The sequence below is a fragment of the Passer montanus genome, unplaced genomic scaffold (assembly GCF_014805655.1).
Source record: "Passer montanus isolate IOZ18808 unplaced genomic scaffold, ASM1480565v1 scaffold26, whole genome shotgun sequence".
NCBI lineage: Eukaryota > Metazoa > Chordata > Aves > Passeriformes > Passeridae > Passer > Passer montanus.
The window spans coordinates 3926802-3952501 of NW_024367261.1; the positions used below are offsets into that span (position 1 = coordinate 3926802).

Consider the following 25700-nt stretch of genomic DNA (forward strand, 5'->3'; position numbering starts at 1 on the left):
CATTAAAATATGTTCCAGGATTTCAGCAAAAACTGATTATACAGCTATTTCTTCAGATCCTTCAGCACACTGCAGCTTCTTTGTGTTGACTGCTATTCAAGGTTTTAGAGAGGTAAAAAATGCTTGATATGGTTTTTGTCAGCAAGACCTGTTGATGGTGCATGTATTGTCTGTTGGTGTTGTAAAGCTTGGTTGTGTTAAAACTCTGGGGACACTAGGAGGATGATCACATGGGACTGATGCAAAGCCAAACTTTTCCCTCCATGCTTATGCTTCACACCAGTCCACAGTGCAAGTACAAGCAGCGACTGAGGGATAGGGGCTTGATGATGAAAAATAACTGGCCCATAGTAAACAGGGCCTGAAAAGAGTAGAGTAAGAACCTTTTTTTTTCTGTTTCTTTTTGGAGAAAATAAAAAGTTCTTCATGCAGATTTCTGTACCATTTGGAGGACCCCATGTTTATGCTTGGAGGAGGAAAGACTTAAAAAGATGCTCGTGATAATGTCAGAAGCTTCTTGCTTCACTTCAGCACTGCTAGCTCACTGGGTGATATGTATAGAAACCATATCCTATTCCTGGGGATTTGTGTTGTCTTAATTTCTAATTTGAGAAAACTGTGAGCACTTATTGAAGGGAGGTGATTGACAGTGTGTGCTACTGTCAGGCCCAGTGGAGGCAGATGCTTATGAAAGTTTCCCCCTACAGCTTTGCCAGCATTTGTACCTTAATCAGCCTTTGCAGCTGCCTCAGTACTCTTGGTTCTTGCATTGTTCATGTGTTATTGCAAAGTGTTTTTCAGTGGTGGAGGAAATTCCTGAAGGTTGGGAGGGTCTGTTGTTTCAAAGGCACCCTGGAAGTTTAGGGAGGTGTTCATCGGTTTCCTGATCTCTCTTTTCCTTCTCCTTCCTTTATCTTCTTTCTCTTACGGCTGAATGTTCCTTCCCCTCATCTCATATTCCCTACTTGACTCTACCTGCTTGCCTCTTCATTTGTACTTCTGTAGACCTCATGAACCTTTAGCTTGTTCTCACAGCTCAGCCTCTCATCCTCTGTCTGAACTTGGTCAGAATTTGACTTTACTGGACTTGCTGTGTGCCTTTCCCGATGTCTCCAGCCTCCAAAGCTTTTGCACTTTGTGACTGTCTCAGATTGCTTTAAACACACTGGTACTGGAAATCACAGGAACCATAATGAGCAGAAAAACTGAAATTAAAACCTGCTCGTTTTGTATGGCTGCCCCAGTGGTGCACAGGAGACATGGCAAGTCCCAGGCCATTGACCTGGAAACTTTGGGTAAGAGTCTATAACTGTGTTACTGCAAATGAGCTCTTTGGGGCCAAGTCTGTCAAACGTATTCTTCTTCATTTGCTGTTTCCTTTTGTGTGTGAAAGTGTTCCCTAAATGAATGTGCTTCATGCACAGTCATATCCCTGACCTTCAAGTAAACTGTTCTGAACTGCAAGCAACAGATTTAATATGAGTCATTTATAAAGGAAAAAATCCAGTCATCCCTATTATGTGCTGATTGTAACTTCATCTGCTGTAGGCTGGTGATCTCAGTAGCCAATAGAGAGTTTCTGAGATAATAACTATCTATTTAATTGCTTGGAAATAAATCTTTTGGTCTGTCTAGCAATTTCATGCCATGCTCTTACTTTGGATGTATTACTTCAACAAAGATTCCTGCAGTGTGATCCTTCTCCATAGCTTTACCTGAGAAGCAACTTTTATAAGTAGGGATTATCAGCAGGGAGTGTTAGTCTGTACATTCTTGGGGAAGCCATGCTGTTTGATATGATCAGGAATTAATTTAATTAGTTATATAGACAGAAATATGAGGGCAGTTTGTGCTGAGAGCAATGCATTTGCAAGCTGATTGGCTTCACTGCAATTGCCTGTGATGGGAAGTTCAGTTTGACCTATTTTCTTGCATTTTCCTTAAAGCCAGATGACTCAGACCTTTCTGAAGCCAGGGCAGACAGAGCACTGTGTATGGCGCAGTCCTTGAGGGGCTGTGACAGGAAGTCCTAGACTTCTGTGATTTTGTGATGTTCATGTCTGTCCCACACATTCTCAAAGGGATAGAGATTCAGGATATCCAAGTGGCAGTTCTAGAAAGACTAATGTTTTCTCAGGTGTCTGAAGTTGATCACCCAGGATTTCCAGGCACTAGCAATGAAAAGTAGATTTTTTTTTTCTCTCTGCATTGTTTCTTTTGTTCTTGTCTTGAGATGTGTAATTCTAGAGAAAACATGGAGAAAACCATGTGGAGAAAACCATGCCACCATAATGGCATCCTGAAAGGTGATGACTGTGACCTACTTTACTGAATTTTCTTTGCATTCATGTGTCCAGAAAAGGCTGTTCCAAGTCATCAGTTTATCACAGTAGAATCTTGCTAGGTTCCACCAAGTTTCAAGTTTCTCTATGGCATATTGTAAATCCAGGGCTTCTGCTGTATTTTCCTTGTTATTTTAAGTGAAACACTTGATTTTGTCCAAATTAAGGTTCTTCTTATGAAACAACTGTAATGCACAGCTCTGAAACCCTCCTATTGCCTTCTTTGCTCTACTTTTCAAACATGTGGTTTTACTTGGAGCCAATAAAACCATAAGTGCCTGGTTTTCTATATCTGTAGGAAGCAATATAAAACTAACCCATGATGTAGGAGCAGTACTGCCAGTTTGTCAGCCAGAGGTGACCAGTGCTTGACTTTATTTACTCTAGAGGCTTGGACTCCTCCTCTGAACCTTCCCCCTCCCTTTTTCGTGTCTGGAAGCATTTGTGACAAGAAGAAGTCATATTCAGATTGTTTCCCCCAGGGGCTTGCTAGACACACAGGTACACACAGGCGCACTGACTTCTCCCCCCGCTGCGCTTTTTTTAGCAGGCTGTGGGGGAGCAGAACCTTGTGAGGAATTATAGATGCAGCCTGATACCTGACTGTGGGTTTAGTTTTGTGAGGTTTTTAAAAATATTTTTCTGCATGTATATGTAAGACAGCCCTGGGTATGATGGAAGGAAAGCAGAGGGTGGAGAGCTGTTTCTTTATTTATGCACAGAAAGAAAAAGGTATTTTGGGGTGGTGTGGTGTGTGAAAATCCACTTTATTCTCTCAGTGTCAAGCAGGGAGTAACTAGCAAGGAGGCTGCTGCAATGATGTGAGTCTTCAAGTCACCAGTGGTGTTGCATTTTGGTATATGTTAAGGTGTGCAGCTAATGTCATGGAAAAATTCCAATTAACTTGAATAAGCACTGGGTCAGGACCATATTTTGTAGTGAATCTTAGTAGTAGAATCCATTGCCACAGTTCCAAACACATGGGGCAAAGCAATTACCAGTGTCAGGCTGCAGTATATATGCTCACATCAATGCTAAATATGATCCTTCCTAAATGGAATTATTAAATTGGCCATGCAGGACTTAATTCATATTCCTCCTTGGTTTCAATCTCATAATTGCAGTGAGGTTTTTGGAACTACTTTTTGTTAACTTCAAAATGGCAACTAAACTCTCAGTTTAGATCATGCAGGGATGCTACCAAGTCCTGATTCATGCCTCTGCTCTATCCTTCGTCTATTGTCAAGGCAAAAAAGGTTTCCATTCCTCTGAAAGTTATGCAGGATATGCAAAGTGCTCCAAACTGATCATAAAACTTCAGGGCATGCCACATCAAAATTAGATATGAAAACTGAGAGTGGATTTTCTGAGATGGGAGGTAATGACCTTGTTAGGACTGTAGTGACTAATGGCTCTGGTGCTAAGACTTGCAGTAAACTCTGCTACAGCAAGTGCTTCAGCTATGATTTCAGCATAAAGATTGTCTTCCTTTCAGCATCATCTAATGCTAATGGTTGCTTGCTCAGCTGTTTTAGAGCTCCAGACCCCACAGTGCTTCATTGCTGATGTTTACCCTTAGCTTCATCGGGCCTTTGGACATTAATTGCACGTAGATGTTTGGGCATTCAAATGGCAGCTCAGCAACTTTCCATCTGTCCCGCTAGGTAGGATGACATCTTCCTTTTTATCCTTAGAAGGCCTTTGCCATCAGTAGTTCTTCACTTTTGCTGCAAACAGGTGTTCCTAAGCTTATGTGTTTTTTATGTGTAACCTTTTCTGTTCACTTTCATCACACCATATGGCATCACATTGAAATAAAGCAGGGCTTCTCCTAAATAAGGAGAGGACTCCATCATGGCAAAGCATATGCACAGGATGTGGAGAGCCTTGCAGGTAGAGGAAGAATGAGACGTGTGATGCTTCAGCAGTATTGCTGAATGTAGGAAAGCCAGGAAGGGGCATTTTCTTTCCTTTCTTCTTCCTTCAGTTTGTGCTTGTTTGTGCAGCACTCATCACCTGGGTGATGGCAGCCTTCGTCTCTCTTGGGCTGAAGACTGCCAGGAGTAGCTGGGATTGTTGCTTAAGAATGTGTTTACAGCTGCAAAACTAAAAAGGTCATATTCTATTTTGGCCTGCTGGAGTCTCAGGCTGATTCTCCCTCCTCCTTGCCCTCCCATTTTTGCTGATGTGCCATGTAGTAAGCAGAAATACTGTCAGCCTAGCACCCTGGAGCCCCTGCCATGGACCAGAGTCTTCCAGCTGCAGTAACTGCCTGGCAAACAGAAAATATTTGGGTATCAGGTTTGAGTTGTGCACTGCAACTAGAAAGATTCTCCACCTGGTGACAAACTCCTTTGACAAATGTCAGCCATCCTGAGGTGGTTTTGAGGGCATTTTTTTGATAGTAAATTGAAGATGTTACCAAAGGAAGTACTGTGCTAGGGGCTGATTTCTGTGTTGTAGTCAGTGATCAAATTGTACTTATTTCCCTCTTTACTCCAAGCTGATCAGTTTGTATCACTATGTGTAGCACAACATTGATGTATGCATTAATCACCAGAGCAGCTGGTAATTAATTTATTTATCTTTTATCTCTTTTTTGTTTTCACTGGGATGTTTAGTACCATGAGCACAGGAAATAGGAAGGAAAGCAAAATATTTATAAAAAACTGCCAAGTACCGGGGCATCCCTGTGAAAACATCACTGCCTAAATGGACTGTAAAACATGAATCATGGTGTTTTGGTTAGAAAGACTAAACTGCTGAGAAGAAGTCGTGCTGCCTTGTTAGACTTGCATTTGTCTAGCATTTTTACATGAACAGTGCTGTAGCTTGTTCAGGGGAACACTACAGATCTCCAAGACAACATTTGTACTGAAGAAACAAGGATCAGAGGCTTCCACACAGTTTCTCTTGTCCAGCTGTTTGTGCTGGAAGAGAGAGCCTGTCCAGCCCACACAGAAACCTCGTGAATGTTGTTCAGCTGAGGGCTGTAGGGCACTCTTCAGAGGTGTCCTGACTGGCATCTTGCACAGTGCCACAGCTTAGAGAAAGAAGAGGGAATCTCCTTTTCTATAGAGTGGAGAATATAGCTGAAAACTTGCCTGCTTTTTGAGGGCACAGTGTCCCCAGAAAAACTCTTAGCCAAGCGATCTCTGACATGGGAAGACATGGTGAAAGGGAGGGAAAATGGTATGACAGTGTCAAGCCTCAGAGATTTTGATACAGGTAAGAACCAACATCTCAGTAGTCATCTGTTTAAAGGAGATGCTGCTTCCATTTCTTCTTTGTGGACAATGGAACTGGCACTCTCCTTAATGGCAAAGGCTGCAGGGGTGAAAGAACTGAAGGTACAAATGGTTTCCCAAGCTTATAGAAGAAGCAAATGTGGCCTGGGAATAGGATGCAAGCTTGTTGATTCACTGTCAAATAACAAATTATCTGACATCCTGTTCATTGATTTTTGTTGTCCACTGTGCAGTCAAATTATGCCAAGGTTTGTAGCTGTGTACTGAAGCAATGAAGGAGTTATTAAACCTTTTTTTTCACTTATCTTTAAAAAGGCAAAGCAAGTCCTTTTCTGCAGGACTACTGTATTACATTCATTTTACATTATTTGTCCTGGAACTGATTAGCAGCAGCAGCTTTCACTGTAATTAAAGAGATCATAATTAAACTTATTTTTGTTTTATGAGCTGTGTCAAATTCAAATTCTCTGTAAGGCAACTCTTAGGAATGAAGGCAATTTGCATGTTATAGCAAAGAGCATGTTACAGGAGACATACTAGCACATAGCTTCAGGGCTTGTTTGCATTCAAACTACATAGCACCTGGAAGAAAAAATGTACTGGGCTTTCTCCATGATAATTTGGGGCTATTATTCACAAGTTAGTTAATTCCCAGGTCCACAAACATGTCAGAGCAGCTGGGCTTCTGCAGTCTCCTGGGATCTGCTTGTAAAACTCAGTCCGCTCTGGTAGTATTTGCTGGTTCTTTCACAGAATGGAGTACATGTGAGGCTGGACTAGAATGTCGGTGATAATCTTTTAGTCTCTGCCTGAGAAAGAAGTTGTTTCTGTCCCTCTCTAAAGGTTGTTTGGGTTGGGGAGATAATACTAGAGTCAGGAAAAAGGCAGTGTTTGGATATGAAGCCTGTTTTCAGATCAAAGTTGATTTTATGGCTTTAGAATCAAATGAGTAGCAAGAGGAGGGATAAATACTGTTGACATAAAATCAAGTGAAACAAAAAAAATTAAGTCTGGAGTGAGTGAATTGTTTGGGCTAAGCCTGATGCAACGTGTTTTTCCTGTTCCCCTTCTCATTTTGCTATAAAGAGTAAATCTCTCTCTCAGTAAATTTAAAAAGTGTGTTGGTATTCTCTCTGTGATATACAAACACCTTCAGAGAACTTTAGATTATGATGTCATAGAATTTGTCTGAAAACCAGAAACATCAACATCAGTGTTCTTTAGGCAAGGAGCTGAGATATCAAGAGGTTGTAAATAATTTGTCTGAGGTCACAGAGGGAAGTTGCAAAAGGCTGATGACTTGACCCAGTTTTTCATGTTCTAAGTCCTACCCAATTCCTGAACTACAAGACCAGCTCTGCTGAATGTATGACTCTAGTTTTCTGTCTTAAGACAGGTGAGGCACAACACCCCAAAACTGCCCTGAGACAACAGAAATGATATTCCAGTTCTGAGTTCACCCTGCATTTCATTAACGCTCATATTTCCCAGATTCAGGGAAGCTGACATTTGAATGTGCTTTCCTCTCCTGACCCATTTCCATAATGCAGCAGTACTGAGTACCAGTGACAGTGTGAACTCTAAGCAAGTTCAGAAGGTGAATTATGATCATGTCTTCCACTCACCTAATTATTTTCTGAATCACAACCAAACTGAAGGTGTTCTCAAAGGCAGTGAATAAGTTAGACGGAATTCCACTGTGAGTGTCTGAACTGCTGTCTGACTGCTGGGGGGAATCAAACTCTTCTCAGCCTTTACTTTCCAAATGTGTAACATAGCAAACAACATCTCAGCATCAGACCTTCAAAGGGATGGCTTTTCAGTGCATTAACTCAGAACTACACACTATGCACATTTGGGGAATTCACCTACTTATTCCTGCATAGTTGTGCATTCCCTGTTCTCCTACTATTTATATGAAACGGGTAGGAATTTTAGATGAGCAACACATGCAAAATCAAGTCCTTTGGGGCAATACATCACCTGAGGTGACTGACTCCATTCATCATAAACCCACATACATAGCCCAGTGTATAGGATGCTTGTGTGGCTTGGTGACCAGCATAATTCTTGTGAATGCCTGCTTCAGTCTGTATTTCTGTGAGATCTGATAGCACCTAGGCTGATTTGTGAATTCTGTTGAGAAAAGTAAAGCCTTGCATTTGGTTCCAACTCCCAGGAGTGCCAGGTGAGAAGTCAGACCTGCATCAGAATGATGCAGAACAAGTAGGTCAGCAGTTTCATTGTATGCATCTTCTGTGTGCCTGTGTGTGTGTGTGTGTGTGTGAACTTGAGAAAATGGAAAACCATGGCACTGAATTAATTTTCCACTTTGTCTTCTTTAGCCAGAAGTCTCCCTGACTGTTTCATGTATAGTTTAAGAGAATTGAGGCTGTTTTGTCCTCATGTTGCAGTAAAACATGGGGCAACAATATGTGGAAATGGTAAAGAATTGCAGAATGAGTGGATTTCTTCTAACAGTGAGTGAGGGCTTTGGCTAAAAATAAGGAGAATGGTGTTATTCTTTGCCATGTTTCATCTGCCCCAATTGCACTCTCTTTGCTGAGTGCCTGCCAAACTGATAGCTTGCTGAACATTTAAAGAACCAGCACTCACATTCCTGTAATAGCAGCCAGAATAGCTGAGGTTATCATCTCTTCTTCAGGCTTTCCTTCCCAGAACCTGAAAGAAGCAAGCATCTTCACCCCCACTCCTCTAGTTCTCTATGTCACAGGCACTGTCCTGAGCTGCTGCTTCGGCAGGTCGAGCAGCTTGGGTTGTTTACCATGCCGTGAAAACACACAGCATTTTGGGGACAGCTGGACGGTAAGGGATTGACAGCGTGTCTGGCCAGGGATTATAATCTCTTAAAGGCAGAGGGAGTTTTGGAAATGCAGGCAGCCTGGAATGATTAGGCTGTTCCCTAGAGCAGCTGCAACTATGGGCAGGAGGCAAGGGAGACAAAGAAGTTCACCGCCTAGATAAGCAGTCACAAAATGTGGCTCAGCCTTTGCGGCTGAGGAGCAGTGCCCCTGCAGGGGCTCTTGGGCCGAAGTCACCAGGCGGTGCCAGCCATTGTCCGTGGCTGCCCTCTTAAGCCCCGCAGGAGCCGGACCAAGCACCTTATCAGGCTTTTATAAGAAGCAAGGGGGGCGGAAATCAAGAATGAAAAGCGGGTGGGGTTGGTTTTGCTGGGGCAGCTGGAGCGGAGTGCCCCTGTGCCCCCTTGAGCCAGAGCCGACGATGGAGAGCCGGGGAGGAAGGTTTGCAGCCCGCTGCCGGACAGTTCTTTGTGTGTACATCGTTCATTCCGTGGGACGGGCAGCGCTGCCGGCCCTGTTGCCGTGCTCTGCCGGCCGGAGGGCGGCGGCGCTGGCAGAGCCGGGCTGTGCCCGCATCCCGCGGGGCCGCGGCCCGGGCGCTCGGGGCCTGCGGGGATGGGGGAGGGCGTGGGAGAAGGGGATGCAGCGGGAGCGGGAAGAGAAGGGAGGGAGGCTCTGCCTCCTGGGTGTTCGCAGGCGGCAAGGTAGCCAAAGGTGTGCCAGGGTCCGCCGTGCCGCCAAATGTGTCCGGCTCCCGCGGCTAAGGGAGAGGCTCGGAGCGGGGACACGCTGAGCATCCTCCAACCCTGCCCGGGGGATTGGTTAAGGAGCGGGGTCGCGGAGGGCAGGCAGCAAGGCTCAGGCAGCGCTTCTGCCTGCTCTGCCTCCCGCCTCCCCCTCTCCCCCAGCCCTCCCCTTCATCCCTGTTGTGTGTGGCAGCTAAACACCGAGGCGAGCGGGAGCGGATGGCGGATTGCACGCACGCCAGGCAGCCTGGGATGCTGGCTTTTCCTTCTGCTGGCTGCAGGCAGGGCTCAGACATGAGTGGAGAGAAACCTAAAAAGAAAGCTTTCTATCTAGTGAGGATGAAGCCACTGAAGGAGCCCACCAGCAGCACTAACAACGTCTCGTTTGTGATACAGTATCACATAGGCAAGGAGATCAAACACATTTGCAGCAACTGCAGTCGCGGGGAGGAAGCCCGTGACGGTGAGTGCTGCGATGCTGTGCGTGTAGGAGCGAGGCAGGGCAGCGCGTGTGCTTGCCGGGGGTGCGCGGACATGAGTGCGCTCCCGTCGGAGCCTGGGATGCTCGGCTTGCTCCTCCACAGATCCCAGGGAAAGAGGAAAGGAGGCGCGGGAGGAATACGCTGGGCATTGATTCAGCCTGTCGATCAGGGAGATGCCAAAAGGGACGGGTCCCTTCATTTGCCACAGAAGCTTTGTGCTAACAGTTAAGGCACCAACTCTTCTCCTTTTTTCCCATTCCCTTTTCTCCCCAGTTGCTATAGAAAATGCTGTTTGTATTGATTGTGTTTTGTTCCCATTCCTATGAATTTTAGATCAGGGGTTTTTGCCTTGATACATCAACTTTTTCCTTGTCGTGCTGCAATAGAGTTTGCTTGACTCAGCTGAGTATCTGGAAGATCTGGTTTATCGGGAATGCCACTAGTGTGATTTTCATCGTGCTGTCAAATGCATAGGGGAAATTGTATTTTTATTGGAATTAATACAGTGCTCTTCAGACAACTGTTCTCATCCCTTCCCCCTCTCCCTTGGGGACTGAGCAAAACCTCTAGAGGGTATTCACAGAGTGACGGTGTAATCAATCACAGGTGTTGCTACAGGTAAGTATATGCTTTTTATGTTTCTAGGAATGCAAATATTTGAAGGCAACAATGACAAATTCTCTGGATTTTGCTGAAGTAAGCTATTAGGAGAAGCTGAGAACTAGGAGCAGCATACAAGCACTGAGGCAAAAAATAGCCTCACAGATGTTACCCCACATTCTTGTTCAATGTTGTATTACTTTGCTTTGCTGTGTGGATTTGCATGTTACTTAGGATTGAAGGCACTTGACTTAGGTCCCTATTAACTGATGTGGTATACAGATCTCATTTTCTGAAGGTCAGGGAAAGACTTTCTTTGATGATAAATGTGAATTTGAAATTGTTATCGTTTTCTGAGCAGAGGTTCTTAGTTGTTGTTGGCACTTCATTTTTCAGCTTTTGACATTAAGGTTAGTATTATTGCTATTATTACCAATAATATTTTAATTAACCAACTCTGCTTTCATTTGCTCCATGCAAACGAACAAAATATTATTTGGGAACTCATGGTTCTTTTTCAACCACAGGCTGTAGTTTAACAAAGTAACCATGTGTTTGCTAATGTCTCTTCAGAATAAGCATCCTGCTAGTGTGATTATAGTTTCTTTGATTAAAAAGCAGCTAAAGCTGTATAGAATTGCTTTTGGTTAATAGGGAGAAGATAGCCTGAGAAGCCTGGAAACCCACAGTGGGTTAAGCACTCTTTCTGCTTATGCTCTACAGCTGAGGGAAGAATCTGATGAATGCTATGTAAATTGTTGAGTGGTTCCTTTCCTGTTATGTGCTGCTACTGAGAGCAAGCCCCACAGATATTAAAGGAAGGGCTTTGTCCAACAGTAGTAGTTACTTTACACTACTAGTGTCGCTTATTTATCCTTAAAAGCAAATTAAGACATTTATAAAAATATGCTTTCCTAGTTTAATTGAATTGACCTAAAACTCAATTGCATCAGCATTTTTTGCTGAGGCTTTTTTGTAACCCTGTACTTGAAATCTTAGCACAGTAAGAAAAGAGTATGCTTTCCTCTCTTTTAAGGCACACATATACACATGGATGCCTATGAATGTATGACTCCAGTTACTTGTACCTCTTAGCAGACTAATAGGTTTGTATTTTAGGGGTTTTCTTCCTTTTCTATGTTAGTTATTTAGCTTCAAACCACTACATACTCTGAGGGCAGGCTATGCCCCTTGGCAGGAGATAATCCAGTAACCCTAGAGAGGCAAAGAACAGAGCAGAGAGGCTTGCAGCCATCAGGCTTCCAAAGCATGCATCAGTCTGGTTTTGCCCCCTTTTTCTGTGGGGTAGATTTCATTCTTCATCATGCAAATGACTTTTAGGATCATAATTTTAAAAGTAACTAATCCCAGTAAAGCCTTAATCTTTTCTCTCCCACAGCATGCACAGCTATGAGTTTCTTTCAGAAAGTAAAGAAACTGTAGTCCCAGCTACGCTGCCTGGGGACACTCACTGATTTGACTCTGAGACATTTTTCAGCATTGAAAAATACCAGGGTTTTTTGTTTCTGGTGAATACCGGCTCTAGACCTTTTGCTGTTTGGAGGGAAAGGATGATATAATGAACTGAAATTACACGATGATCATATCAGACAGATCAGGTAAAAATCTGTGACTAGCTCAGATACAGAGAAACCTGTCAGGATCTCAAGATGTCCATGCATCCTCACAGTTGCACAGCCTAAAGAGCACTTAGAAAGGGGACCACTTACTACTTTTTATAAGGGAAATGTACAGCACTTTGCAATGTGAGCATCCACACCCTCCTATTCAAATGATGTATAGTTTATATCATGTCTTGCAGGCCTATAGCTGCTCCTGTGTACCCGAATGTCCTGTGTGGATCCTGTGACCTGAGCAACTATTGTATTTGTTGGAACCACGTACAAAGACTAGTATTCAGTCCCTATGGTATAGGCAGATCAGTTGGATGCATTGATTTAATGCTGAAATATACTCCAAATCCAGTTATGAGTCCTGGATTCTAGTCATTGTCTTACTCTACATTTTCATTGTTCTACTACTCCAGAAGGAAAATTTATGCTGAAACTGAGGGAAATCCTTCAGATACCACCAGCTAATCTAGCAAAAGTCATTACTTGGAGAATACTAAAAGAGATAGCCATGAAACTGAAGGAAAATATGGAAGCGGGTACTGAGTCATATGATATCTTGGAAGGGAGGACATGTAATTTGGAAAGAAATCAGTGAAGGAATTTGGCAATGCAGATGGGCACACTGAAGTAGGGGTAAAAAGAGTTGGTGTGGATGCAGCATTTTGATGAGGTAAAAAAGAAGTGAGGAGCTCAAAGAGAAGCAGGAGGCTACAGTAATGAGATGAACATGGGAGATGCTTTAACCATTGGACTGAAAATAATGTATATATTTAATGCTAATTTAGTTGCAAAATAGAAAACAACAAGAGAGGTCTATAAAAGCACCAATACTGAAAGGTTGGGTGATAGAATAACAGAAATGGTGTTGAAAATGGAGTGGTGAAACTGTACATGAGTGAAGAATGAGATATTCAGGACAGGATGGCAGAGAGGCAATCAGACATGGTGAACTGAACCAAGAGGGAGAGGTCAAGTGATGAGAGATATGAGTCACCTCCAGGAATACAAGAGCAATCAGGGCTGAGCTCTGAATGCTGAGGGCTGTGAGGGAGGTGTTGGGAGAAGCAGAATGGAGAAGAGTTGCAAAAGTCCCAAGAAAAAACATACAAAGATTGAGGAGACAACACAGGTTGCTCCAGAATCATGAAGAGGAATGAAAATGTTTTCTGAATGTAAATGTGGAGAAGTGACTGATAATCTAGTAGAGCAGAAGGAGCTAGAACTACAAGAGATCAAGGCGCGCTGCAATGCTAAACATCTGATATGTACAGAGCACTTCTCAGTGTGCTGATTTGGGTGGTCTCTGTGAGGGCTGTCATAGTGCTGGGTCATAGCAGTTGACATGACTGATGAACAACAGCAGTCAGAGAAACAAGTAAAGGAAGAGGCTTGGCTGGTTTTTATTTATTTTATACTGAAAACTGACTGCAAATCTCAGTGTCCTACTGAATTTTGAGCCTGTCTCTGGAACATACTTTAGACAGAGCTCTACTTCAGTGTGGCCAGAAAGAGCTGTAGAGACTTCAAAGACACCCAGAGATGACCTAACAGACAGAGTGAGTGGAATAATTGCAGTGGGATACTTTCAATTTTTATGCAGAGGATCTGACATGAAACCTTAAGTGGAAAGAAGTTAACTTAAGAATGTACTGGAAGAGAAGGAATTCACAGAGCAAAGTGGTTTTTTGTCACTGACCGATGAGGGTTCTCAGCTCAAGGTTTCTCTCAGAGTATCTCTGGGCAACTTCAGGCATGTCCGTCATGTATCACTCTGTACCCAAGCTCCTTGTCTGTAAAATGGAGATAGTGGAATTTCCTTCCACTTGCTTCTGGTCTGTAAATAGATTATGAGTCCTTTAGTGGAGAGGGGGAGGAAAGGACTGTCTCTTGCCATTTGCATTCCTAGTGCCAAGGACTGCGGGGCTCAAGGTTTTTAGGGTCTTTAGGCTCAAGTGTAGTGGAAGAACAAATATTATTAAGAATGAACATACTCAAAAGGTTTCATTCATAGTTGATATGCTGTCTATTTATTATCTGCTCCTATACGTCATGGTTTTGCTATTTAAGCAGAAATTATTCTAAGATCTTATATATGCATGAAAATCAGCGTGGACTGAGATACAATTGCTGTAGGAACTCTGACACTTGTTTTTCTGATGCTGCCCATCTTCTAGAGCTTCCAGATAAATATCTTTTCCAAATAGAAGAGGAGAGGGTTTTGTATGGGGGCTTGTGCATGTGCGTGTGTATGCATGTGTGATTCCCAGCTGGAACTGAAGACTTATTTCTTTTAACTAGGAACTTTTAGAACATTTACTTTAGCATCACTTAATTATCTCTGAGGTGATTGTATTGCTTCCCACAAAAGTAATTACTAAATTAAATAGTTATCTTCTAGACAAACTGTAAGCCTTGCAATAGCTATGTGTAGAAATAAGTTTTACTTCACTAATTCTCACATTATTTCAGACAGTAACTGCTTTTCCACTCCCATCTGCAGAGTGAACAAAGTATGTTGCTGTGAGGCATTGCAGTCTTTTACAGTGGTACCTGTCAAAAACCCTGAAATATTTTGGAGTGAAAAAATTAGACTACATAGAATGGAAAAGTAGGTAAAAAAACAACAGTGTACCTGGTCCTGTTGTGAACGTGGGAAGCTGAAAAACATGTCTGAGATTTGGACAGCTGATACAATTATGAAATGTGTGTCATCAGTCCCTGAGGGATAGTTACCCTAAAGAAAGAGGCAGAGGGAGAAAGGCATGGGCTTCATTGCTGAGTGAAATCTATTGCAAAACAGATCATAGAACCAAATCGGTTTATTTTTGTCAGTTGAACTCTGTAGTATTTGATTTGGGTGAATATGGTGTTATGCTAGAGAAAGCTGATGAGATCAAGCAAGCAAGCAAGGATGCTCCACATCCCAACAGGTTGCTGGGGAGCCGGGTCACCCACTTTGTTGCCACCAGCATTACTTTCTGCTCTGGAAGAGACAAGCCCTTGGTGTTTGGCAGGATGTGAATAAACGTGCCTTCTAGCAGGAAGGTGTGATGCATACTCATGGTAACTTCCAGACAGCAAAAGCCCAAGGCTGCCAGGACATGATCCTTTACCTTCCCTTTACCAAGGAGTGGAGGGGGCAAAGTCCCAGCACTCTGTTCCCATCACTTTGTCTTGCACATTGAGGACTAACAAAAATTCATCAGTAACCTGTGGGCTTGACTTGAGATCAGAGGCTAACAGGGATCTGTTAGTGCTGCTGTGGATGAGCATGGCCTGCAGGCAGAGAGGAAAGTGGGGAGGAAGAGGAACAAAAAGGTCCATTTAGGCTGTAAGAGGCTGTCCCCCTGGCTTACACATTTGCCAAGACTGTGAGTGGCTGACGTGTGAGATGTGAGATCTTCCTTAAACACTAGCAATCCTTTCAGTTGGCTAGTCTGCAGCTCAAGAAAAGAAAAGAGATGGGGGAAGAGAGGAAGTGACATTTATGTCCCAAAATAAAGCTGAAGAAATATCATGAAGCCTGGAGCAGGTCATTAACTGCTCACATGCATTTCTGTAGTGACTAACTCCCATCCTGTTAAACTGCCTGTAGCAAAAGCTGCTGGCCACAAAACAAGCCATTTGTGTACCATTCCAGGTGACACTGTGCTGGCAATAGGAAATTCACAGCCCAAGTTTGCATGGGCTGTCACCCAGCAGAGCTCCAGGCTTACTTTGAAGTGCCCTGGAAGATATCTTGTCCAAAATTGCAATATAATTTACATTATTAACAGAAACTGTAAGAAAAATATAGGTAGTAAGCAAGTTCTTCACTTCAATAAATTAGATAGTATGAAGAGAAAAAATGTACACAAGATTGGGTCAAGCTTATGCAAGCAGATTACTAAGCTCTTTGTTTTTCAGTGAAAACTCCTGTGTCCTTATGGGGGAAATGTTTGCCACTTTTTCTGGGAACTCTGTATATCTTTGTCATTGATTTGAGGAGTTTTAGGAACAAAACAAAGAATGGAATTGGTCACGATGGCTCAGCACCCCCTCATTTTTATTGCATATTGCTGACATAATGACATGGATAAGAAGATACTTCATTTCTTTGGGTCTTTAGAGAGCAGACAGCTTGTCTGTTTCAGTTCTGTCTCCTTTTATTGTTTTCTGCCCTCTCCAATGCTGTAAATTGTCATCTTTTGATAACATTTTACCATCCTGCTTTCTGAGAACCAAGTTAGTATTATTTGTAAGCTTCTTAAATGCAAAGATTGGAGCAACACCAAACACACAATAAGAAAATAATTTCTTTGTGGGAATTTCAAAAAAGCAGTTAAATTGCCATCAAGTATGATGAAAGCAATACAGTGGTTTTCCTGTATTTAACAGTAATGATATGCTCTGAGTATTTATTGCCATCCTGATTAATATGCCTGGTTTTGATTCTTCTGTATTGGGTTACATACATCAGAAATGTAATACAGAACTATTTGATAAACCATAAAAGGCCACAGATTTTCCATGTGTAAAATATGGAGGCAGTTTGTAGAAAAGGGGCAAGATGTGGATGCTGGCATAGGTTATGGAGGAGCATGTTCTTGTTGCATGCTGTTATTACCAGAGCACTTCAAACCACCTAGTATCAACCTGACTGAATAAGTTTGACTTTCTGTGCCTTTTTTTTTACTTCCACCACCCTTATGTCCTATTCTATTTTTTGGTCCCTGCCCAAGTGGGCAGCTGGATTCCATTTCTGTGTTTTGTCTTTTCTTCTTCTCTTACTTGCTTAGAAATGTTTCTTTTAGTGGGCGATTTTCTCATTTGGCTTCTTAGTTTTTTGAAACTTGCAATTCTTTAACAGAAAATGAGATAGATGGAAGTACTTCACTTTACAACCATGACTGGAATTTTATTCATTAATATTGTCACTGCCTGTCAAAGCTAAACAGCAGAGAAGTACTGGGTATGCGGGGAAGAGATCAGAAGACTCACTGTTCTGCCATGTGATGTCCCTTCCTTTCTTCTCTTTTTTTGGCTTTTTTTTTCTTTATATATCATATCATTAAAAGCAGCAGAGTTCATTTATGGGCTCCTTGACTGATGAGCAAAACTTATCCTTTGAGTATACTGTTGTATTTATGACATTTTCATTCATTTCTGCTCCCTCTGCAGAGGAGGTAGGCTTTCTACATCAGTTTTTGTATTGTAAGATTTTGTTTCTTGATCTATTTCAGTGACTGGTAGCAAATGCATCCTCTAAGATCTTCTTGTTTGTAATCAGACAATACCAAATTTGATATCCTGTTGTTGACACCTTACTCAGCCAACAATTAGCCAGAACCTAATTTCAAGAGCACAGTATAAGTATCTGCAGTACCATCTTGCTAATAGTCTGCCAGGATATCTAAGATTAATTGGATACATTTGTAGTCTCTTTAATGGATCATGCCAGGTCTCACGCACCGTCCCAAATCCATTAGCCAAACCCCAGCATCAGGGGACTGGTATAACTGAAGGGCAGCACCAGAGTGTGCAGTGGTTAAGCCAGCTTTGTCTGTGTGTTTCAGTGGCTTTCTTAAAAACTGGAGGGTACTGTGATGTTTGCCATTATCTAAATGAATGCAGCAAAGCTGCAAAGGGGTGAAGTTGGGACACACTCGGAGGCCCTGTTTCTCCTTTGTGACTTTGATTTGCACGCTTCTCAGAAAATAATTATGTTCTTGCCATCCCTATGAGGTGGAAAACTGTCCTCTTGCTGGTTTTTTGCTCTTGTGAAGTGATATGAATCTCCACTGGTCTGTTGCTTTTAGTCTCCTTGTCTCAGAAAGGATTGGGTGGAGAGGAATAAGATAATTTTTGATCATGTCACTGTCATCTCTTGCTGACTTTTCTGGCTTTGGGTCGAGCTTCCTGAAGATGAGGCAAATCTAGCAGAGCCTTTGCCTTTGGATGAGATTCTTAGATTCAAAAATGAGTTATTTCTGTTGCTCTGAGAAACAATGAGCACATGGTGTAATTTAAATCAAAGATAAAATTGGCCACTATAAAATCACCTGCTGCAGCTTCTTTGGAACCGTTAGACATAGCATTCTGGCTTGGTAATGTGCAGGCTACCCTGCCTGAAATATGCCCAAAATCACAGTGCCCATAGCGAACATTAAGCTGTGCTGTTGAAAGAGCTCTCATGGACAAGCAGTGTTCCTCCCTGAAAGGAAGCTCTGCATCCCAAGTGAGAGAAACCACAAATGAGAGATGGCCAGCCCTGACTGACAGCCTCTGCATATTTCCTCTGCATAGACAGTGGAAATTTTTAGGATCTGAAGATACGACTTAGGAATAAAAGACAAACATTTCTCCAGCCTTCGCCAATGCTCCCCCCCCATCCCCAAAAATTAAATTGTGTCCATAATGTCAAAAGAGAAGAGGGGGGCAGGTTTCTGCATATTTATGATTTATAGTGTGCTATTCAGGACATAAACTGGGGCAAGAGACCTGCAGGTTCCAAGCCTTTGATTTGTGTAACTTCGTTTGTTATTACTGTGCCCATTTCTTTGCCCCTAACCAGGAGAAGTGTTCAGTCTCCATGATTTACTGAATCTCCAAATCCCAAGGGTTGCAATTTAGGATGTACAGCCTCTTGTGCTGGGAGAGCCCAGCGTATATATTGATTGGGTCATTTTGAAAAGGATGTAAGACATACTTCAAATCTTCCCTTTCCTTCCTCTTGCCCTGAGCTGTGCAGCCCAAGGCTATGATGACAGGTTTAGCACTGCAGTTCAGTAGACACCCTCCCCTATCACTAGTTAGGAGAGAGATCTTGCCCTCTGTCATCGTTTGCATGACATCTTTCAGGCCATTAGTCTAATGGCTTCATGCAATAGAAGTACAGGGAATAAAATTAAAATGGATCCAATTGTTTAATTTATCTTGGGAGATTTAGATAGCAGAGAGTGATTTTTATTTCACCTTGCCTCCTAAGAGAAGTTGATTATCTGTTTGAAAAAAACAGAGACTACTGGTATTTTAAATCTTCTGGAAGCACAGAGGTGTAATGATGTAAATACTGAGACTATTGAGTCATGGCAAGAAACAGGAGTCTAAGCATCAGCGCACGGGTCCCCAGCCAGGTAATAAGTTATACACTCTCAAGACATTTACAGAAGGCTGATCATTTTTATTAAGAAACCCATACTTTTATACCCTAGTTCGCTACAAGTAGACCTAATTGATACTCCAATCAAAACACCATCAGCACTTGCTGATTAAGAAACTACCCTTTGGTAAACAAATCTCCATAATACATTCCACATGTTCACAATACCAGGTGCAACAAGTTAAGATAAAAATTGTTTCTCATTCTTTATCTTCTCACAACCTTTCCTAGAACAATGCCTGGGAAAGTTGTCTCTTTGTCTCTGTGGCCAGAGAGCTGCTGCCACATCTAAGTTTTGTTAGAATTTTTGATAGCTACTTTTTATCTTCAGTTGTAGGCTAAGGGGTGTTCAGCTGCAACACAGTTAGTGTTATCTTGGTGTTAGTTATTTTTTTAGTACAGATTCAAGTATAAACAGATGGAAATGTTGGTAAGCAAACTTGAATGCATTGGAGATCTTAGGATAAATAATTAGAATAGTCATTAACTACATTCTGACAAATGAGCCAGGCCTGGAAATATCACTGTTGTCTATTGCATCCGCAGTCTGTGCATTAGCAAGTTTCTCCAAAGTATTGATGATCCATATATTCACATCCATACGGACTGTAGACATGGTCCCTAATCTCAGCAGTCCATGTCATAAGACACCAGCTTTATCTCTCTTTACTCCATGCATTGGCTGCAGTTACTTTGACGTTTCTGATGCTATCTGAAACTGTATGTGTGCAACTCCAATGTTATTTTTAACATGGAGACTCTATCAACCTTGATTTTGGTAAAATAAGTAAATAAATAAAATAAATGGAAATGTTATTTCTTCTGCATCACCTGAAAGTGAACTCATATAAAGGCAATGTGTGTCATGCTGCTGTAGTGCTTTATGGAATCTTATCTTTCCCATTTTACTTTCCAAGCTGCTTAAAATGTCAACACTGATAAAAATTCAGATGCACAGACTGAACAGTCAGCAGTGTAGGTGCATGGATGGATGGATGGATGGAAGGACAGTGGCAACTACTTGAACCAGAAGTGAAACCAGAATTTGAAAGACCTCATCCCTCTCCTCCCAGACACCAGCAAAACAGGATGCTTTCCTTATGCTAGCACACTGGTGTTGTTGGATGAATAGTTTTGAAATTTGGGTTCACCCTGAAGGGAAAGCCAGGTGCAGAGGTTTGTGTGGAACTTTGCCTATTTGAATCTGAATTGCACCCTGTTGAGAAGTAGAAGAGTGACATGAGTAAAGCTTTCATTAATATTCACAGCCCCAAATTAATTGTCTGCAGGCTTATAGTCATGAGTGAGAAGTTGTCTTCCAGCAATCTGCTGGGGCACTCAAGACAGTATGTGCTGCCTGCTCCAGCACCTGAAAAGAGAAGAGCAGTTTCTGACTGTCTGCTCTCTGTAGCTGGTAAACTTGGGCTCCTCTAGCATGCATTGAAGAGAATTAGATATGATACCTAAATGGTAAAGAAAGGAGGGACTCATGAGGCTCAGCTTCCTCTCCTTCAAAGTCCACCCTCTAGGTCACATGCATTAGCAATCTAGAACTCAGGAAGTGCTTCCTTCTTTCTTTCTTGTGTGTCTCATTTAAATAAGGACAGCATTTCCCTGCATTATTTGACTCTAGTTACTAACATGCATTTGCTTTTCTATGCGTTTTTGTCATCTGAGTCAAATGCCATTTTCCTTGTGAACTCAGTGTGCTCGTGCTGAGCATAGAAATCCATGAGCCTAAAACAAAATTGGGAGATTGTGTAGTTCCAGTGAACTGATGCTTCTTTCTCTTATTCATCTCAAGTTGGCAGAACAGGCAGTTCACTAAACAGCAAGACAGCCATCAGTTCATTAATACATCTGCTGGCATTACATAGAGGCTCAAGAAGGACATTTTTTGATGGTATTTTTCTTTGGGATTGTTTTCATTTGTTTTTAATTTTGTCAGCTTTCTTTGGCCATTGGGCCCAGTGAGATAAATGAATTTAAAAAAATACAGACCTATATATAAAGATGGGTGTTACCTGTAAAATTCAGCAGCTCTGAACTAGTGCACCCATTCCCTGTGCTTACCAAGCAAACGATGTTCTTCACTTGCTATGATTAATTTAGTTCAGATTTTTGCATTATTATGGCACGTAGGCCAGGTTCCATTTTCATATGTTTGTCTGTTAGTACCTGCAGTCACATACCTGTCTTGTTTCTTGTTTCCTCCCTTTTTAACTAAATACTTGGGAAATTTTTCAATCTGAACACCACCATAAGCCTTCTAAAACTTGGTGTACTTAGCCTGATGTCATGGTTCAAGACAGACTCTGACTTGTGAATTCAAACAAAAATGCTGTTTAACTAAAGAGATTTTTGGACATTTGGTTTGTGGGGCAAATACTCCAGCTCAGTTGGAAGAGCATATAACATTTGACTTGACAGAAAGGGATTTGTGATACTTGTAGGATGTTGTGTAGATACTTCTCCTAAAAGAGAACAGTACTTAAAATTGAGAACCTGTTCCCCATAGGTTGTATAGAAAAAGACAGTTTATATTGCCAAGAAATTCTCAGAAAGGCTTATGTTGTACTTGTTATTTGTTGTTTTGGTTTGGTGAATTTTGTTGTTTTTTTAATCATCTGCTTGGGTAGCAGAATCTTGATGATTTTGAAAGGAAACTTTCAGCATGCAGGCAAAACAGATTTATCAGTTTGTTGCTTTGTCCAGTACCAGCAGTGAAGGGATGAAAAGAGATCCCTTTGTTTTAACTGTAAGATATGCCAGGGTTTGGTTGAATTTCATCCTTTTGGGCTGAAATGAAGCATTGTGCAGATGCCTATCCCAGTTACCTTCGTGATGTTGAAAATGAACTTTGCTGCCAATTTCATGGCCAAGTGACTCTGTATAGGCACATCCCAGTGTGCTGCTGAATGCTCTGCTTCCATTTGCAGCTCACAACATGCCGCAGGTTCCTCTCTGAAACACCACAGAAAGGCATCTTTCCCATCAATACTGTGGAAATCACTCAGTCACACACCATGTCCTAATGTCCTCTCTGCCAAATTCTTTAAGGTAAATTTTAGCATTCTGGAAAGGATTCTAAAAAGGAGCCCTTCAGCAGCTTTGGCTAGTCACTAGATGGTTTGGGTAAAGTAATTTGACTCCTTGTGACCTTTGTTGTTCACTGTGCTACAATCAGGATTTCATTAACTTCTTTCTGCTAGCATTATTTCAGAGCTTTTTCTGTGATCCTGTTTTCTTGGTTCCCTGTGGTATCTTTTTCCTTAGCTCTGATCTAAACCTATTCTTATTTTTTGAGCTATTTCTGAGTGCTGGACTTGGAATAATTCATGAGTTTGAAGCTATGTGCATAGGTCCTTCCTCTGACTGTAACAATTCTTAGGTAGATATATCAGTTTGCTTACCTGATGGGCACCATCATTTTTTTCAAGGCAGCAGTAGCTTTTTAGAAACCAGAGATTTTCCTATTAATCTATTGCACAAGAGCAATATTGAGCAAGCAGCAAGAGCTGCAGAGCTCAGGAGCCATGAGACACCCTAGAACTTTATGCTAAAAAAGATGGTAGAAAAAAAGTTAAATCATAGCTATGAAAAACACACAGAAAAACTCAGTGTGTTTTAGCCAACAACTTGCCATGCTTTATTCATGACCTTAAAGGAATCATGGGTTTTTTTGTCCCCTTTGAGTATTCATCTTTGAGACTCAAGACTCTACTGCAAGGGCCTAAACTAACTGCCATTTGAATAAACAAAAAAGTTCTCATTATAACCTTAAGTACTGCTGCATTTAGGTAGTCAAAGCAAAAATATTTAGTACTTACTGTAAATTCCTGAACATGGATACAGACTGTCTCCTTTCAGAGAATTGTCCCCTTTGAGTATTCATCTTTGAGACTCAAGACTCTACCGCAAGGGCCTAAACTAACTGCCATTTGAATAAACAAAAATTTCTCATTATAACCGTAAGTACTGCTGCATTTAGGTACTCAAAGCAAAAGTATTTAGTACTTATTGTAAATTCCTGAACATGGATACAGACTGTCTCCTTTCAGAGAACATATGAACCTTTTTTTTTTTTTTTTTTTTTGCTAGGCTGTTACTGAGGGTGGTTTTAAAACTCATATTTAGGCTCATTATCAATGTGCCATTTGGTATAATTACTCTTTTCCTCTTGGCCAACTTCCTATCAACTTCTTTAAAGAACAGAAACAACAGAGTTTCTTTTTCCTAAGGGAAGGAGTGCTGAGTTTACAAGGGGATGGTTTGAACTTTCTAGCTCTTAAATAGGGTGGTTTTTTCCTCTTCTCCCAGCCATTGCAGTAATTAAAAACTCAATTTTTTATCTTTATGATGATAGTGGTGAGATGGTGCCATTGTATTTAGGAAGTTTAATGTTTGAAATGCCATTTTCTGAATAGGATTACTGTTAAAAAGAGGACATGCCTCTCTCAAGTTTCTGAAAAATATAAATATATGCCTTCTAAAACACACATTTTTAACAAAATAAAATATTGGATATGCCAACTTCTAAGAACATCAAAAGAAAAGGATCAGAAATTGTTTAGTCCATCAGAAATCTCCTAAGAAATTTAGAAGTATTAAAATATTTTTTCTGGGATTTCTCAAAACAAACAGCCAGCCTTTTGCACTTATTTCTAGAAGGGTGGAGAACTTCCCTGATTCCCAGTGAGGACTGGTAGAGCCAAGGTGCTCTGCGTGTGAGCAGCTGTGTCTTCCTCTGTCCACATAGCAATTCGGAAAATTGTCACCCACTAAGAGAAGCCTAGCAAAATGTAAGCAACAAACCCACGGGCTTTTGTGGACTCAGTCCTTTTCTTGGATTGCTTTGTGTTGTGCAGCTGAGTAGAATTTGTAATTCAGGCTGGTTTAAGAGAGAAATCCAACCATAAAAATGTAATCATTACCAGCTCCTTCAAGAAGAGAGTTTCAATCACTAGCAAAGGAACAAAACAAAAAGCATAGGAAAAAATGCTATGTTTCTTCATCAGGATATATTTAGGAGTTGAAGGTACCTGGGCTTCAATTTCTGTTTTTTCTTGTTGAATAGGTTAAAGATTTGCTGGAAGGAAGACATCTTCTCTTTTGCCCTTAGCTTTGGCTTTCAGGAAGAACTTGAACTGTGATGGATGAGACTTAACTCTAGTTGATAAGTTTGGCTATGACTGAAAGACAAGTCAGATCGCTTAACAAGCCAAGTGTCTGCAGGGATCCATCTAGGACTCCTGAGCCATGGTGCCTAGTCCTGTCCACATGTGTCAGGGTTTCACCCCAGTCAGCAGCTAAGCCCCAGACAGTCGCTCACTCACTCTCCCCTAGCAGGATGAGGGAGAGACAAGAGGAAGAGTGAGAACACTTTTGATTTGAGATCTGATCAAGACAGTTAAATAAGTAGAAGCTGTGTGCACAAGCAAAGCAGAATAAAGAATTCCTTTGCTATTTCCCTGGACAAGAAAGTGTTCAGCAATCCCCAGAAAAGGGAGCCCTATCACAATGACCTGGGAAGACAAATGCCATCACTCCAAACATCTCCCCTTTCCTTCTTCTTCCCCAGCTTTGACACTCTGAACATGACACTCTGTGGTATGGAATACCCCTTGGGTCAGTCAGGGTTGGCTGTGACTGCTGTGGCCCCTCCCAGCACCCTGTGTATCCCCAGCCTCCTTGCTGCTGCAACCATGTGGGGACTGAAAAGGCCTTGACACTGTACAAGCCCTGCTCAGCAGCAGCAAAAGCATCCCTGTGTTATCAACACTGTTCTCAGTATTGGTAAAAAATCTAAAACGTAGTTCTCTGAAGAAAATTAGCTCTATCCCAGCCCAAACCAACTCAATGTGTATTGGAGGAGTTACTGATGTTCCAGTGGTTGATGCCCACTTGTAAGGTGAGAATCACAAATCCCACTGCAACTGTTTTTTCTCATAGCATTTAATTTGTTTTACATTTGTTGTACATAAAGTTAGAGACTGGAATTTTAGTAGTTCTGCGGGTATGACTTGTGCTCAGCTTTCTCTTATGAATTTTTTGGTGTTGTGAGATTTAATCTCCTTCTTGGCAAAATACCTTTAGAGGAGGTTTGAAGAGTAGTATTCTTCTGATACCTCTGCCAGCTGAGCTTTTAGTGTGGCAGTGTGATTACCTTAGAGTCAATGCCCTAGGTGGGAAATTCTTCTTGTTGTTGACATTTGCACCAGAACATGAGATTTTTGTGGCAGTTCTTCACAGGCTGAAACATGGGTCCCTCTCCCTGGGTACCCAGCAAGCTCTGCTAACAGGGCTCCATCTACCCATCCATACTCTTCTGCTTTTGCTCTATGGGGAAAGGAAAAAGGAGACAGCACCACACCTTTCTCATCTCTCCCCTCATGCCTCAAACAGAAGATCCCCTACCAGAAGCAAAAAAAAAAAAAAAAAAAAAAAAAAAAAAAAAAAAAAAAAAAAAAAAAAAAAAAAAAAAAAAAAAAAAAAAAAAAAAAAAAAAAAAAAAAAAAAGGCAACAGTGAAACAGTGAGAAGCAGTATCTTCATTCCTCTTTATTCTCCTTTGTACAGAACTGGGCAGGATTAGGCTTTCAACAAATCACAGCTGTGAACAGTAATTTCTTTCAATACATAAGTGAAGCAGTAAAGAACCCACAGTAAAGCCCAGGAACAGTGTT

The 25700-nt window shown here is 41.7% G+C and overlaps 1 protein-coding gene across 10 annotated transcripts in view; it reads left to right on the forward strand.

Annotated features, from left to right (window-relative positions):
* Positions 1–25700, forward strand: part of PHACTR1 (phosphatase and actin regulator 1) — a 302048-nt gene that overhangs the window by 150068 nt on the left and 126280 nt on the right. Inside the window, exon 1 of one of the 10 annotated variants that reach the window (XM_039712156.1) lies at positions 8861–8882. The exons of 7 other annotated variants lie outside the window; for them this stretch is intronic. Coding sequence is in view for 2 of the 3 variants with exons in the window: in XM_039712153.1 (XP_039568087.1) it covers positions 9378–9621 (244 nt within the window). In the remaining variant the exon portion in view is untranslated. Of the gene's footprint in view, positions 1–8860; positions 8883–9377; positions 9622–9717; positions 9865–25700 lie in introns of those variants that run through there. 2 more of the 10 variants (XM_039712153.1, XM_039712155.1) reach the window with 2 other exon arrangements.